Source organism: Acomys minous (genome assembly GCF_964271855.1).
Source record: "Acomys minous genome assembly, chromosome: 5".
Lineage (NCBI taxonomy): Eukaryota > Metazoa > Chordata > Mammalia > Rodentia > Muridae > Acomys > Acomys minous.
In genome coordinates, this window is record NC_140494.1 from 21,220,275 (window position 1) to 21,237,274 (window position 17,000).

At 44.6% G+C, this 17,000-nt stretch overlaps 1 protein-coding gene across 1 annotated transcript in view; it reads right to left on the bottom strand.

The window, feature by feature from the left end:
* The window catches only part of PIP4K2A (phosphatidylinositol-5-phosphate 4-kinase type 2 alpha), a 164,172-nt gene that overhangs the window by 14,352 nt on the left and 132,820 nt on the right, over positions 1 to 17,000 (bottom strand). Inside the window, exons 5-6 of the mRNA XM_084782464.1 lie at positions 16,517 to 16,663; positions 9,733 to 9,771 (exon numbers count right to left, since the gene is read on the bottom strand). Coding sequence (XP_084638590.1) covers positions 9,733 to 9,771; positions 16,517 to 16,663 — 186 coding nt within the window. The remainder of the gene's footprint in view (positions 1 to 9,732; positions 9,772 to 16,516; positions 16,664 to 17,000) is intronic.

Genomic DNA, 17,000 nt, shown 5'->3' on the forward strand with positions numbered 1-17,000 from the left:
CTGGCTGGTAGCTCTCACTGTCCTGCCTCAGCAACTCCAGTTCCATACCTAATTGTCAACCTTAACTGTCTCCCCTGGCTAGAAAAGCTGCTGTCTGCAGTGGAGGTTATTGCAGTAGAAAAACCCTCACTGATAACTGGATTTTTTTTTTTTTTTGCTTTTTGTTTTTTTTTAAACCTGAAAACACAAATAAAACTGAATGTGGCTGCATAATAAAAATCAGCTAAGATAACTTCCTGGAGTAATTATTTAAAATTCTGTAATATGTGTTGAATTGATGGAATAAAATGTTATACAGCCAAAGGCAGGAATTCGCTGATTACTTTTCTATGGTCCGGGTTTTTGTGGTGGGTGGATGGCTTGATAATTGCTATTTTGCTGATCTAAAACAAAAGTCCATGCTTAGTAGCCAGAAAATGTAACCGAAGTACAGGGAGCTATAAACGGAGTTTTGGGAGGCAGTGGACTCACTGGGAACACTGAAGCTGCTGTGAGCTCTGAAAGGACGCCCTTCATACACACAGCAAAAGCGCTGGGCTTTGGTTAAAGCCCGGTATTAAACTCTCAGGGGGTCGGTGTTCTCCTACAGCGCGGAACAGATATGAAGACGGGCTATGCGACAATACTGACCAAGGTCAGGATGGCACATGTAAGAGACAAATGGGGAGGAGCCGGACTCTGTACCACAGCCAGCCCCGGGGTGGGGGTTGGGTGGGGGTTGAGGGGCACGTTTCTAGTTAGTCCTTATCTCCTATGGCTCAACACGGAGGTAAAGGATCCTTTGGGGCGGGGGTGCTAGAATTAGCGAGGGGGTCGAGGCTTTAAAATGTTCAGAACAGCACTCTCCATTTTAGAAGCGACCACAAGCCTCAGAGGATGGCTTTGGTAGATGAAGGTGAAAGTGAGCAGGATGCTTCTGGAAAAGGTGGCAACCCCATGGAGAGGAGCTAGGAGGCTCCCTGTGCTCCCTGGCAACCTGGGTAGATGCAAGGCAAAAGGCGAAGCCTCAAAACACTTGTTTCATATTACTTACCTCCTTTATACTTAAAAATATCAAATTACTACGACTTTTTATTTTACAGTCTCTAAATATAAAACCAAAAATAACAAAAACTGTTTTTTTTTTTCTCAACATGATTAATAGAATGTTTTCAAGTAAGGGTTAACTAATATATATGCACATGTGTATGCATGTGTGCATGCGCATAACTACTGTCATTTGTACAGGATTTAATAAACAATCTATCTTAAGGCTAATAAGATTGGAAATTATTCAGACTTTTGTGAATTAAAAAAAATCAAGTGATCTTTCATATGACAATTAAAAAAATTACTACAAAAAATAGATTTGTGACCGTAGTCACAAATATAACTCTAAACACACAGAATTCAAACTTAAACAAAATTGGGCTTTATTTTTGTTCTATATTTTATACAAAACAGTCAACTGTATCATAAGTGGCTATTAGCAATACAGAGTGAGAAATGCACATTTCTTAAAATTAAAATGCACAGAGCCCACAATTACGTAATGTGGAGCCATACTTTTGTTTCAGTCTGCATACAAATGTTACTGGGAAGATGGAGAGCCCCGTCACACTTGAGTGTTTAATACAAACAGGATTTGGTACCAGAAGGTTTCAATGCAGAGGATTATATGTATCACTGTACCCCTCGATTAAAGGACTTGTATTTTAGAGTGAGATGGATTTTTGTTCGGTGTGCTCATTTAGTTACCTACTTAAATGTTTTGTTTTGTTTTGTTTCACTGTAGGCCTCAATGTCAAAGCTTGCTACTTGATGTGTCTCTGATGGCTGTTACTGTGATGCTTCAACCAGGACACAGAACATAAAAGACATGTAGTCACTCTTGTCTCGTGCCACGCACTGCTTGTGTTCCCAATTTACTTGTTATTATAAGTTCATCTAAATGAAAATAAACTCATGAGGCAGGAGGAAATTCTGTGCTTGTCATAGAAAATCAGTCCACAAAGTAGGAAATGCCCCAGAACTGTCCCTGTTGAGGGAAAGAATGTAGGTAACCCCTGCAGTGGAGGCAGGATAAAAGCAGTTTGACGAAATAACATCACATGGATGGTATCAATTTTGGGTAACAAGAGATGCTAGGGATTTATAATAGAATCAGTTCCGCTTCCCCAAACAGCTAAGCCACAAATTTGATACATGAAAAGGCAAATTAGTGAGTGTGGGTAAAGTTCAGAGAAGACGCAGCGGTAACAGGTGCTTTCCCACAGGGTGACATGTAATGGCCTCGCTCACCACAGGAGCAGAACACAGACGACGTAAGGACCTCACTTGGGAAGTGGCCTGGAAGACCATGACTAGCTTCCAACTTCCACAACAAAAACAAGAGTGAACACATCTGTCACATCTGGATGTGACAGTGTCATAGTTTTAGTTTGGGATATCTGTTTATATATAAAATGTGGGAAGATAATATGCCTCAACTGAGCTGTGAAATTGTGCTGTAACTAAATGCGCAAAACTCGGTAAGTTTAACTGTCTTTTTTTTTTTTTTAAAGAACTGTTGAGCTCTAGCTATGGATTACTTTCTTTAAGTATCTTAAGCTAGCATGTACAAAAGAATAATTTATTACTTAAAAATACTTTTACATTTTAATGAATATTAAATAGCCATATAAAAGGTAATGGCTTGGTCTTCCTCCATAAGCAACAATGTAGCAGTTAAACACTCTCCAAGATCTATAAAACAGGACTTTCAAAATGGCTCAGTGGTGAAGAGCATGCACTGCTCTTCAGAGGATCTGAGTTCAAATCCCAGCACCTACTCAAGTGGGTCATTTCTGCTTGAACTCCAGTTCTAAGGGCTGCTGGCACCCACGTGCAAAGAACCACACATATACAGGTGTACCACCTATATATACATATAATCAAAATGATAAAAATTAAAATGAAAAGAATAATATTTGTTTAGGTTCGTTCCAATTTGGTCAAAAAATTCTATGACGTGAATATTTATTGTTGGTGATAACATAAGAAATGTAAAAGACTGAAAATTCAAGTGAAGTTTCTTAAGTCCTCTTGCTTCTGGTTTAACATGAACAAAGCATGACCTTACTGTCGTAAGAACTGCACATGTGCTGCAGGCTGGCTTAAATTCAGGCCACATACTTATTATATGTTAGACCTCTCCCTACCCTAACTTTAGCTAGAAACAACCACATAGGAGTTGCTGGCTTACAGGCCTCCCCACATCTAGTAGCCCAGCTTTGCATGTGCTTCTGATGCTCAGCTGCATCCAGTGGAACGCAAATGAACCTAAGGCACCTTCACACTCCGTGTCAACAAGGCTGGGTGACGTCGATGCCGTCGTATGTGCCAAGTCTGGAAGATGTTCATGAGACTCACTGCATGGGGTCCGCTGCTCTTCGTATGCCTGGCTTACCAGTCAGGAAAAGTTACAAGTGAATTAGAAGCTGGAAATTCCTACTTGTTACGCAGGAGTCCAGTCTGGCGGTACAGCACCTGCCTAGCAGAGACCCCTGGGTTCCATCTCCGGCATCACAGGCAACACAAGCAAAACAGCTCCAGAACACCCTCAGGGTCGCCTCACAGCCTCCCTGTGCTTCCACGTGCTGATATAATGTCTCAGAACCTCTGTCCTATAATATCACTCACTTTAAGAATTTCGTAGAACAATTGTAATTGTCGGAACTGTTAAGTGCAAGACTCTAATTGTGGTCCTCTGTTGACCAGAATTTCTGAGAGGGCCCAGAAATGTTTCATTTAAAACCAGAGGTTTTCACAAAACCCTGAAGCAAATGAACTGATGTTCCAATCAGTGTGTATACACACACACACACACACACACACACACACACACACACACACACACACATACACACACACACGCATATATAATATATATAATATATATGCACACACACATACGTATATATGACCTAATGCTAAACCTCCCAATTTCCACTCCTGGCATTCTTTGCCTGGGCTCAAATTCCCCAACTCTCTGATGCCTTTGGTCCCAAACTCCCTTTTAGAAAACATCTCTGGTCCCCAGGGCTGAAGTCCCTACTGCTGTCTTTTAAGGTCTGGGGCAGGGGAAGGAACTCAGTGAGTGCTTGCTTTACATACACAGGCCTTGTGTTTGGTTGTCAGTATTGTGGAACAATAAATAAATAAATAAGAATAAGGCCTGTGAAACAATTCCTGCTTCCTCTCTGAAGGGGAAACATGCCCTGCCCTTTGGGTGTTCCTCATGCCACCTTCAGAAAACCAATTCCCTTCCATCTGGGGACAAGAGGGAAGGTGCAGGGTAAGTTGAAAGCATTAGCTGCCCAGAGAGCTGAAGTCCCCAGCAATGTCCCCTGAATTGACAGTGTGCCCGGGGGAACGGCATGCTGGAGAAAGGTTTCCCAACGGGTACAGTGTGTGCTTTTTGTACCTTGCTCAGGGCCTAGCACCCTGCTTATCTTGCCTATAACTGCAAGGACCAGATAGGGATAGGAATTAATCATATTGGGGGACCATTTAGAGATCTCAGAAGAAAGCTGAAAACTGGTTTGGGAAAGCAATTTTGGGTGGGAAGGTATTAATGATTAATTCTATGGAATCTTTATCCAGTAATAGGCAAAATGTCAGAGCCAGTGGCAGCCTCGGAGTTGCCAGTGCATTTCAAGATGCATAAGAATCAACAAGGAGGCTTTTTGTAGCCTGTTATCAAAGTGTCAACAATGATTTTTTTTCCAATATAGCTCTGTAAATGACAATTGCAGGGCAGCTGCTTTCTTTCCAACAGGCCCAGGGAAAAGGTGGGGTGCTAAAAGCAATCTTATTCTGACTCTCTCACTCCCTCAAACAGGCTTCACTTTACCCAGGAAAACCAGACCTGGGTTTGGGGAACTGTGCAGAAAGACGAACAAAATGTATATTTGTGCAAATCCCCGGGACTCTCTCTCTCAAGAACACTAGCTTTTTAAAGAGTCAGGTCAAATCCCCCGGAGATCAAGTGAGTCCAGTTACGTTTTCTTTGACTCCCCCAGAGTCCCTGCTGTGGAGCTGGCTAGCTGGCGGCATGCTAAGACTGTCATTTGTAAAAAGCAGGTCCGCTCAGCTATAATTAGTAATTTGATGTCACACTGGGATTGGAGCGCAGCTGTGAAAAGATCGACCGCCAGGGAGATCCGCATTTCTGTCTCATTTAGAGGGGGCGAAACTGCTGGAGTCATGAATGGAAGACGCCCTTCCACTAAAAAGAAAAGAACTGGGGAATCAAACAAGTCACAGCAGCTGTCAGAATTTGACAATGCATTTTTTTTTTCTTAAGGACTGTTCCCATAAAAAAAAAAATCTCGACATCTGTACATCCATGTTATGGTACTTGTTGCCATATAAGCAATTCCATTATTGTTAGAGCACAGGGACGGATCTCTTCCAGTTCCATCTCTATTATTATGTTAATGGAAATCACACTAATTATGTGTCAAGATGAAACGCAAGGGATGGAACTTGTCTGCATCCTACATCACTAAACATTGAAAACGACAGTTTCAAAACTTGTCATCAACAAGTTGAAAGTCTGGGAGATTAAATGATGATTCCAGTGAACTGAAGCCTGGGAAGGGTGAGGCCTGAGATCACTAATTAGGCCAGGCTGAGGTATGGTGCTCAGCAGCAATAGCTCTGGGCAGGACAGCGACACACACACACAGCAACCACAGCCACAGTTACCAGCTTTGCTCTAAGAGGCTAAAACATAGGAAATAAGGCACTGCCAGCCGTCCCTGAGTATTTCAAAGCACAGGTACCAGAGATTATTCTGAAAGTATTTAAGGTTTTATTCATGAACACACACACACGCGTGCGCACGCGCACACACACACACACACACACACACACACACACACACTTTTTAAAGGAGAGTCAGAACCACTGCTCATGGAAGGAAAACCAAGTGAAAGAACCAAAGAAAAAAAGAAAAGGTCAGAATTCAACTATGGCAGTACATTCCACTAATTGTTTCTAACTGAGTACTTCTGGGTTATCAGAAAACTCCCAGAAAGCGGAGCCACCCTCCCTCTCCAGAAGCCATACTCTCCTGGGTAACTGTCAGCTTTGACTGCCCTTGCGTCCCATACTTGCAAGCGATATTAAAATGAAATATTTATCGGCCCCTTAAGAAAAGGAGAGACAGAAGATATGGTGAGACCCAGACATTGAGAAGGCAGTCATGCACAGTGGTTAGACACGTGAGCTTTGGTGCTACGAGCCCCTGGACCTCAACTTCTCACTGTCATGTCCTAACTGTCTGGCCTTGGCAAGGTATGGAACAAACTTGGGAAGTAACTCCATGGACTCAAAGGAAATAATTGCTGCATATCAGCATAAAGAGGATATGACCAAATGCATGTTTAACTTGAGATAGTCTCCCACATTGATACATTGATATTAGCGTAGAAATATATCCCAGGGCAAGGCAAGGTTCCTGCCTGAGCCAGCAATGAGAGCCTGGGTTTAAGGGCTGGAGGCTAGGAAGGTACGGACAGATAGCCCCAGACTCTTCCATCTAGGCCCTCCTCTAGGCCTCTTCAGGAGGTGGAGTTGGGAAGAGGAGCCTGAAGTGGGCTGGCCCTTGAAGGGTGGGGGGTTGGAGGACGATGAGAGTGACATAGAATATGCCAAGAGCCTGTGACTGTGCTCAGGGACAGTGGCTTGTCTCAGCTCTGTGCGGAGTTGTGCTCTGACCTCCCACACCCCCAAGTCTTGGCCGGTATCTAAAACCACAGCCAGGAGCAATGTTGAGCGCAGTGCTGGCCATCTACCCACCAGAGGTAAGAGAATGTCCTAGCACAGGGCTGAGGATCTCTATTCCAATGTCTACTAACAGAGAAGGGGCTGAGCCACTCTAGGGAGGAGGGCAGGACGATCGTGGCTGTTGCTGGCTCCAGGAAAGCATGTGGTCCTAGGGCACATTGGTGGAGACAGGGGCAGATGTTCTACACTGTCTAAGGAAGTGTCACAGTTACAAAGCCTAAGAGGCTAGTGGCTTTTCCAGCCGCCATTAGCTACAAATGTCTTTCTTAGGTTTGGTTATTGCTTTCTGGAGCAGCTCTTGTAGATCAAGCCTGAAGATGTTAAAAACTAATGCTGCCTGATGTAGTCTCCAGGGACTTGGCAGCAAAACGGGGTAATGGTGTGGTGGTGGTGGAGAAACTGTCCACGTGCTATGACTGTCATGGAGTGCACATGTGACCTTGTCCACGTGTTCTTACCTGGGCCACTCTGTGGCTAGGATGTAGGAATGTATGTGTGGCCCTTGAAATATTTACACATTTCCTCTCAATAAATGTCTTAATAGTATTCAGTTTCTGGAAGCTTCGAGTGTACTAAAAGTTAAATACTTTTATAATGTGCTTGAAAGAAATGTTCACTCAGCAGGCTGGAACTTAACAGTCACTGTTGCTGGTTCTTAGCATCTTCAAGGTAACTTGGAGGAGGTGTAAAAATACACGCTCACTAGTGCTCAGTAAGAAAAAAAAAACACACTGAAAATGCAAAGGGATGGCCACCTTTTCCAGCCCTCTGTCACACTTCTTTACTACAGCAATGTGGCCTCTGCTGCTGCCCGTCCACCTTCTCCTCTGCAGGGTGGCAGTGTCTGCTGACCACAGATGCGCAGCAGAGACCTGAGGGCACGATCCAGACCCCTGACCATTTGGCCATGGCTGGCAGTGGCAGGGCTCTCTTCCCTGGCAGCCAATGGACACGCTCCTTTCCTACCCAGCACACTTTCCTTGGGTGAGCCTACGCACCTGTCTGTGCTGTCCATCATTTCTGCACAGGACCCCTGTGCAGCCTCACATGCCTGTGGGCATCTCTGTTCTGATGCGACACTTGTACTTTTCTGGCTGTCCCTGGGGTTACTACCCAGATCTCCCAACTGGCCGGGATTCCCCCTGGAACTTGTTCTCTCCCTCTAGCTGACCTACTAAGTGCCCCAGTGGCCTCTGCAGCACTTGCTGCTCTTCCTCTGGATCCTTCTTATCTTTCAACGTGCCCCAAATCACCTCCTCCAGGAAACCTTTCCTTGTCTGCCTCCTGCTAGCCTGAGTAGCTAAGGTTCCTCAGCTACATATGCAAGGCTGTGGGGACGCCCCGTCAGCCTGTAACATTCCTCACGTGACAATGCCATTTCCACCTGAACAGCCTTAGTCCTGCTGCATGTGGCTGAGTGACCCATTATTCCACTACCTGAAGCTGTGACAGTAACCATGAACACACACACACACACACACACACACACACACACACACACACACACTCTTCTGAATGAATACGGCAGAGTACATGTGCAAATTCATAAAATTAAAATGGAAACAAAATAATATTCTTTAAAAAATGTAGTAAGAACTTGAAAAAGTCTTGAGTCTAGCTTTCAATGGGTTAGTGGAAAAAAAAAAAAAGACCCTTCTGACATGTAGGGCATATGCAAGGGAACAGGTGATTTTTCTACCATGTGTTAATCTGGGCTGATTTAGATCTGCATGCAGGAAACTGTTTTCAAAAAAATTTTTTAATTAAAGTATTTTAATTTTGAAAAGGAATCACATATGAAACCATTTTTTAAAAAAAATCTCACCTAGAATGTCAGGGTTTTTTTTTTGTTGTTTTGTTTTTTGTTTTTTGTTTTTTTTTTTTAATTTAAAAGCACAACTCTTAGTTCCTGTCTTTCACTGAATAAACACCCCACGTGTGACCATTGCCCGGTCCTTCACTGGTGCTCCAACCCTTAGGTTTGTTCAGACTCTTTCCAGCAGGGCGCTGCTTCCTCCTAATCTTCTACGTCTCTCTCAGTCCTTCGCCACCTACCAACTCAAGCTAATTACAGTCTTCAAACTGACTTAACACCTGCATCTTTCCAGAGCCTTCTTCAAATAATCCCAACTATGAACTTAGTTGTTAATGACGAATTGTTTCCTGTCAGTACCCAGTGTATTTCCAGAGCATAAGCACGCATGCTCCGTTTACAGCTGATCCTTGGAGTGTTTCACTAACATAGAGCCCACTTTCTCTTTCTGCTTTATCAATCCTACTTCAGCCCGGATCTTATTTATTTACCAATACTGAAGCATTGTATTTTCAACTTTTAACACTCTCTGGTCTCTTTATAATATTCTCTACAGACTCACCCTTCGAATCTGTAGTTTTGTAAAAGAAACCAAATGAGATTTAAGTATTCTTTGATTTCAGTGAGGAGATACACAGATGCACTCCTTTTTAATCCCTCACTTTAAAAAGCAAGACCAACTCCAATCTTATCTTAACCACTACTTAAAAAGGAATATGAAGTTCACCCAAGTCAGTACGTAGCAGCCAATAAAACGGACAAAGAGAAGCTAAGACCACAGTCAAGGTCACATGTGTCTAACTGGGGTGAGGAAACCTTGGGAACCCTTTCCCCGACAGCTCCTCAACAGCCGGGGACCCACATTCTGAGCTGGAGCTCCCGCTTCAGCTAAGTTGACAGTCCAGGCAGCACTGACCCATTTCTGTCAATCACACGCACAACTAGTAACTAGCAACTGCAGCATCACGGAGCCATGGAGGAAGGGGAGGAAGGCATGCATCCTCGGGCTGCAGGGCAGAACCGCAGCGGTGAGATATGGGAAGAATGAACCGAGACATTGTAGCGGCCACGCTCCTTGGACAGTGAGGAGGTGTCACTGTGCTTACCTTTTCTTTGTCACTGGCTTCTCTAGCCACGGTTGAGCCCTGAAACACAAAGAAATAGTAAGAATGGACTCTCATGAGATGTTTGCTTTCCCATGTACAGGGGGCGTAAGTGGCCCTGGGCAGAGCAGAGAAGAAACAAACCTAGCTTTGCGCTAGGTCCACCCTCAGAATGTATGCCCTCCCCCGCCCCCGTCCCAGCAGTCCTCCCCTGGTCTGTGGCTCCCCTGCAAGTGCTCTCATTTACTGGCCGCTCTTCAGCCACCTCCCCGTCATTTTTGTCCGACTTGTCATTCTCTGGATCTTACCCACCCACTTGGGAGTCAGAAGAGCTGGCATCGCTTGAGGACTAACTTGCTAAGCATGGATCAAAACATGCCAGAAATGACTGGTTTCACTACCTTCAAAAGGGAGGTGGGCTATCAGCAGGCTGTGGCCACAGCAGCACTGAATGCCCCTTTCCCCATATCTCGACCCACGGATGTGGACCATCTTGCCTCTGACAGTCTTCTCTGTACCACGTGCTGTTTTCTCCCCAGTGTTAGTTACTGCAGGCCAGTTCCAGTGAGCTCATTCTCTGACTCCCTTTACTTTGGAGATCCCTTCAAAGCCACATGCTTTCTCGGGCCTTTTTTGTTCTAGGCCCTATGCTGAGCACAGGGGTACAAAGTGGAAGAAAACACAGCCCTTGATCTCCGCAGCACCTAGCCTACTGCACCGGTTTTCAAAAGCAGCCTCAGAGCCGTGCTGGCCAAATGCCTGCTGGGAGGTGGGAAGTCCCCTCTGAGATCCACAGGAGGCTTTGGAGGCTGCTTTCAAGCAGCGGAGAAACTTGCCCTTTTGTGGCAGGTTTCAATTCAAAAGAAAAGCTAAGGAACACATAGGTAAGTTGAATCTTACCTGGGATTCCTAAATATGTGAATTCAGCAACTTAAGTCTTTGTGCCTCACTCATGACAGGAGTCTGTGTTTACAGCTAAGTGGGGGAGAAGTCACAGAGTGTCTGACTTGTTTTGCCGCAGCCCCAGATGCCTGAACTGCTATAGTGCAGAGTCTTGTTAACGTGACCACTGCTCAAACCCACAACTATCAACGTGGGACATTAAAGTGGCCAAGCATGAAGGGAACCCATCCTTGATTTGAACGAGTATGATCTGAATATACCTGATTTGGTTAGATAAGGAGGGAAAACAAAATCTCCTCATAACCAACTCTCCAGAAGAGGAGTCACATACTGGGGAGGGAGGACCAAAGCGAGCCTGAACCCTCTGATGTCAGTGTTCCACTTCCTGGTATTTGGCATACCTAGGACTGGTGGGCATCAAGCCCCTGGTGAGAGGCCCAGGGAAAACAGTTTCTTGAGTGGAGGGGCAAGTCAGAGAAGCACCAGGTAGAGTTGCCAAATGAGGGTCCATTCCAGGAGGACAGCCGTGTTCGGACCTATGCTCAGGATTTGTCACTGGCAAGCCCCTCCCCCCACCTTTGTTTGTTTTTTTGAGACAGGGTTTCTCTGTCTGTAGCCCTGGCTGTCCTGGACTCACTTTGTAGACCAGGCTGGCCTCGAACTCACAGAGATCTGCCTGCCTCTGCCTCCTGAGGGCTGAGATTAAAGGTGTGGGACACCAATGTAGTCCAGATCCACTTCGACCAGAGATATTCTTTTTCAAGACAGGTTTCTCTGTGTAGCCTTGGCTGGCCTGGACTCACTTTGTAGACCAGGCTGGCCTCGAACTCACAGAGATCTGCCTGCCTCTGCCTCCCAGAGTGCTGGGATAACAGGCATGTGGCACCATGCTCAACTGTGATGGCTATTCTTAATTTGTCAACAATCTAATCCTGCCATAATCCAGACTCATCTGGGAAAAGAGTCTTAATGGGGGACTCTCTAGATTAAATTGGCCTGTGAGCATCTCTGTGAGAGATTACTTGATTATGTTAATTGAGGCAGGAAGACCTTCCTACCGTGGGTGGCCCTATTCCCTAGGCTGAGGATCCTGGATTGTATAAAAGTATGATAAAGAGCCCTGAACACAAGCATGCATGTATGCATGAATTCACTGTTATCTGTTCTAGACTGATGATATAATGTATTCAGCAATTTCAGATGCCTGCGGCCTTAGCATCCCCACAATGACGGCCTGCATGTAACATGGAATTATGAACCAAATAACCCCCTCCCACTTAAATTGCTTTTGTCAGGGTATTTTTAACATAGCAAGAGAAGTCAAAGGAAGACACTCTCTATTTAGGATTTCTGAGTATGGGCCACAAACATCTTTCTTAGTGACTTGCAATAATGTTTCTCTCCCCCACCCCCTTCAAAGAAGGTGTCTAATTCTTGAGCACTGTAGAAGGTGTTGGGCAGAGGAGGAAGCAATTCTACTTTTGTAACCTGTGTGTGTGTGTGTGTGTGTGTGTGTGTGTGTGTTCCTGTGTGATTATGCATGTGTGCATATGCACTGGTGCTACAGGATAACCTTGGATACCATGTAGGCCACCTACTTTTTATTTTATTTTACTTTTTTGTTTTGTTTTGTTTTGTTTTGTTTGAGACAGGGTTTCTCTGTGTAGCCCTGGCTGTCTTGGACTCACTTTGTAGACCAGGCTGGCCTTGAACTCACAGAGATCTGCCTGCCTCTGCCTCCTGAGGGCTGAGATTAAAGGCATGGGACACCACTGCCAGTCCAGATCCACTTCTACCACAGATAGATATTCTTTTTCAAGACAAGGTTTCTCTGTTTAGCCCTGGCTGGCCTGGACTCACTTTGTAGACTAGGCTGGCCTCGAACTCACAGAGATCCACCAGCCTCTGCATCCCAAGTGCTGGGATTAAAGGCATGCGCCTCCATGCCCGGCTTTATTTTATTTTACTTTTAATGGCATCTAGGGTTTACAGATCAAACTAGGCTGACTGGCCAGGGAGCCCAGGGATCCTCCTGTCTCCAGCTCCCCAGCACAAGCTTAAGAGCAAGTGTCACCATGCAAGACTTTTAAAGTGTGTGTTCTGGAAATCAAATTCAGGTCTCCCTAATCCCTACTTTTGTATCCTTAGCTTTTTTGTTGGTCTGTGTGTGTTTTCTCTCCTCCAATGAAATTCACTCTCCTCATTTTTTAAGATCCTTCAATTCTATGTAAAATTATGTCATTTTTTTTTTACTCAGAGGCAGAGGAGGGGGACTTCTTTAAAACTGAATTAATGCACAGTAAAAAAATAAAAATATAAGTAGTGAAAGCCTTGAATTGGAATCATGAAGTGATGCTAAGGGTATGGTTTCTGTGCACCTCAGGGCTCTGGCAAGAACAGTGTTTTTGTTCTATAAGGGAAAGAGAAAGATGATGCTGTGAGATGCTAGGCAAGTTACAAGCACAGCGAAGGCAGTGTTATCTTAGGCATTTCAAGGGGCTAAATCTTAATTAGGACAAAAGGCCTGCCCCTAAGGCACTCATAGACTAGCAGGACAGATGAGATGCCCAGATCCTCTATGCTGTGCCATGTGCAGGACAGGGCTGCATATGCATCGTATTTAGTGCACCCTCCAAAAGCAGATAAAACCAGCTCTGCTGCAGCAGACCAGGAACCTGAGGCTCAAAGGCCCAGCAAGTTGCACAGAGCTGCTAGCTTTAGGAGGCTTCCGAGGCCACAGTGGCTTTCTGAAATGGGACTGTCATAGCACCACCCAAAGCCATGAAGTTCCCAGTAGAGCGTGTGAGGTCTGCTCCACACTTCAGGAAAGGGCAGGTGCCAAATAAGAGAACTGGGTGTGGCCATGACTCCCCAGAGGCAATTCCAAGGCAATAAAATGACTTGATTTGAGAGCTGGGTGTAGGACAGGGCAGGCATAGGTATGCAGGAAGTTCAACCTGTCTGGAATTTAGAGGGCAGAAACACAGATTGCATCACTTCCTTTCCTTCAACTAGCATTTCTCAGTGTGGCTCAGAATCCTGGGTGCTCTCGGGGAGACTGCAAGGTCAAAACTGTTGCTTGCTTTTGTTTTTTGAGACAGGACCTCATCTGTTTTTAAAGGTTGCCTTGAAACTTGTAGCTCAGGCTAGCCTTGAACTTGTGATGCTGCTGCCTCAGGTGTAACACCACACCTGACAAAAGTTGCTTTTATACTATGGAGACACTGGTTGCCTCTTCATTCTCCATATTCGTAAGAGTAGCACTGTAAACACAACAGTGGCCTTTGTCCTATCAAGTATCTACTTGTATCTGTCATCGAGATAATCCCAAATCCCTAGCATCCTTTATCAAAGACCCTGATGAAACAAGGAAGGGCCTTGTCCCTGCAGCACAGCCCTTCCGTATTCTGAACAGGAGGCATGCAAACAGCACGTCTGTTTAAGCAAAGGATGCTGCTCAGAGCCATTCTCCTGACAGTGTGGTTACAGCTGAACCAGACACCTTCTTTTCCATAAAACAACAGTTGTATTTGAAAAACAAACAAACAAACAAACACCCCCAAAACACTACAAATGAGCTGTTTGTCCAGAGAAAGCTGACAAACACTGCAAGGCTCTGTGCTCTGGGCCAGCTGTGTTCTGTCATTTCACAAGGTGACTGATGTGATTTGATGATGCTATCAAATGAAAAGCAGACTTGAAAGCCTGTATTCGCCCTCAGTTTCCCACACACGAAAGGCCTTCAGTGTGACCAGTAGGGATGGCCACATGACTTTTGATGCTGCATAGTTCAGTGTCAGCATAGGGAGAAACTATGCTAATTAAGGAGCCAATATGTCTCTATTAAGACACTATGCCACAAAACCACGCTCTTGGATCGGTGCATGTAACTGTCAATAGATTTTAATGAACAGAGTACAATTTCCTCAGAGTAACTAAGACTGTAGATATTACTAACTGTTGAGTTTCGGGGTGTTATTGGAGAACATCTTTAATTACCTCCAAAACTCCACATCTCTCCTTTCCAACTACATACTTGTGGTTTTCCCCACCTACTCAACCAAATCATTGTGCTGCTAGCAGGGTCGGATATGACATTCCAACTGTCCCAAATTAATTCAAACATTACAGAAATTTGAAATACGGAGTGGGAGAGGAATAGGAAGGATGGTAAGTCAAGGTGGAGTGCACTATATACACACATGGAAGCCAAAGAACGAATTTAATTAAAATTAAAGGCAGGCAGATCTCTGTGAGTTCGAGGCCAGCCTGGTCTACACAGAGAGAGTCCAGGACAGCCAGAGCTGCTACACAGAGAAACCCAGTCTCGAAAAACAATAACAACAACAAAATGTAAAACCATAATGCTTGTCTCACTAATATTTTGCTTTGGAAAATACAGTTAATGTCATAAAAATTCATTAATACACAATGGTTTATCATTATTTATAATAATGATTAATAAATATTAATATCAAGTCCAATATTTCTCATAAATTTCTTTTAAGCAAAGATTCATTTTCACTTATGTGTAAGGGTATTCAGGAAGCCTGTAGGGACTGGAAGGGGATGTCAGATGCCCTGGAGGAGGAGCTACAGGTGGTCATGAGCTGCCTGATATTGGGGATGTTTCTTCTGGAAGAGCAGCAAGTACTCCTAGCCACAGAGCCATCTCTCCAGCCCCTGCATCTACTTCTAAAACTATACAGATCCACAGATAGAACCTACACAAGGCAAAATGTTTTAGGGTCCTCTTTTGCGCATGTGAATTAATTCTAAGATTACAAAGTACATAGATCAGAGGAGTATACACTTTTTCAGGGGCCAGAGGGTATACATTTTAGCCCCATGGTCCATCAAGTCTCTGAGGCCACTGTTCAACATGCCCACCACAGTCAAAAGGACAGATAATACAGAACCTGTACACATGACAAGGTAGTAATAAAACTTTATTTATAAAAATGCAATCCCTCTTGGTTTCGGCATGCAGATACATCATAGTTGGCTGCCTAAAAGTCAGATCATGTCACTGCACTCAGAATTTTCCAGTGGTCCCTGTCTCATTTCAGATCCATGCAGTGTATGGTCTCTGGTATTTTACTGTCCCCTTTGTCACAAATCTTCCCTCATTTCTTTCACTTTGGCTCCAGTGCCACCCTTCCAGGTGTACATTTCCTGACACCCAACTTAGAAATGTATACCTTGCTAGGCTTGGTGGAACAGGCCTATGATCCCAGCTACTTGGCAAGCAGAGGTGGAATATCATAATTCAAGGTCTGTTTGGGCAACAGGATGAGTTTAATGCTAGCCTGGGCAACTTAGTGAGGCCTTGTCTCAAAATATGAAGAAAAACGTCTGAGGCTGTGGCTCAGCAATAAAGTATCTACTTACTGTTACTAAAAAATAGTGTGACCCTCCCCCTGTTCAGTTCTACACAGCACCCATCAGTTCCCTAAAACAACAAACAAACAAACAAACAACCCCCTACTTAAAGATTTGTTCTGTTGTTTTCTTCTTCAGTTATGTTATCATTGTATGTGTGTGTTCTGCACATGTGTGGGTGGAGGTCAGAGGCCAACATTTTGGAACCAGTTCTTCCTTCCGGTTCCCAGGTCCCAGGGCTTATGGAGCAAGTGCTTTTACCTGCTGGGCCACCTTGCTGGCCCTGGTCTGCCTTACTCCCAAACCATTCCCGGCATGTGGCTGACAAGAAATGTCATGGACTGCCTAACCCTATGGTGCTGGCTGTCGCCTGCTAGATTCAAGCTCTTGAAGCAGCCCGACCATTTCACTCACATGATTACTAACTGTAACATACACAATATGGACGAGTAAGCTCCAGTGACGAAAATGAGCCAATGAAAATGACCAAAGTCAAGCTCACCTTTAAGTCGTATTTCCTATATACAGATAAACGGTGGCTGAACACGTTCCTTGTAACAATCACGTATATTTCCACTCCGTCGACATTAAGCCGGTACATTCCCAAGAACTGAGGGAGAAGGGTGACCCCGTGACATTCCACTATATACTGTACAGGAGAGAGAGGGAGAGAGAGAGAGAAAGAAAAGGTGGTTGTCAAAACACAGATCATTTATATAAAGTAGAAAATTCCAATTCTGGAGGCTTTATTTTCAGACCTATATACTGTTTGCCCATCAGATCTGTGTCCTAGCTCTATATAAATTAAAACATTCAATCTTATCCCTAAAGATATTCTTTCTCCAGTAGCCCAAGCTACTGGTCAAAATCGGATGTGGTATCACAGAGCAAGAAAAGAAATCCCTTTAAGGTGAAGGGACAGTCCACCTGCGCTCTCCTCCTCCCCCAGCAATCCTGAGGATGACCTCACCACCTGATCAGCATCC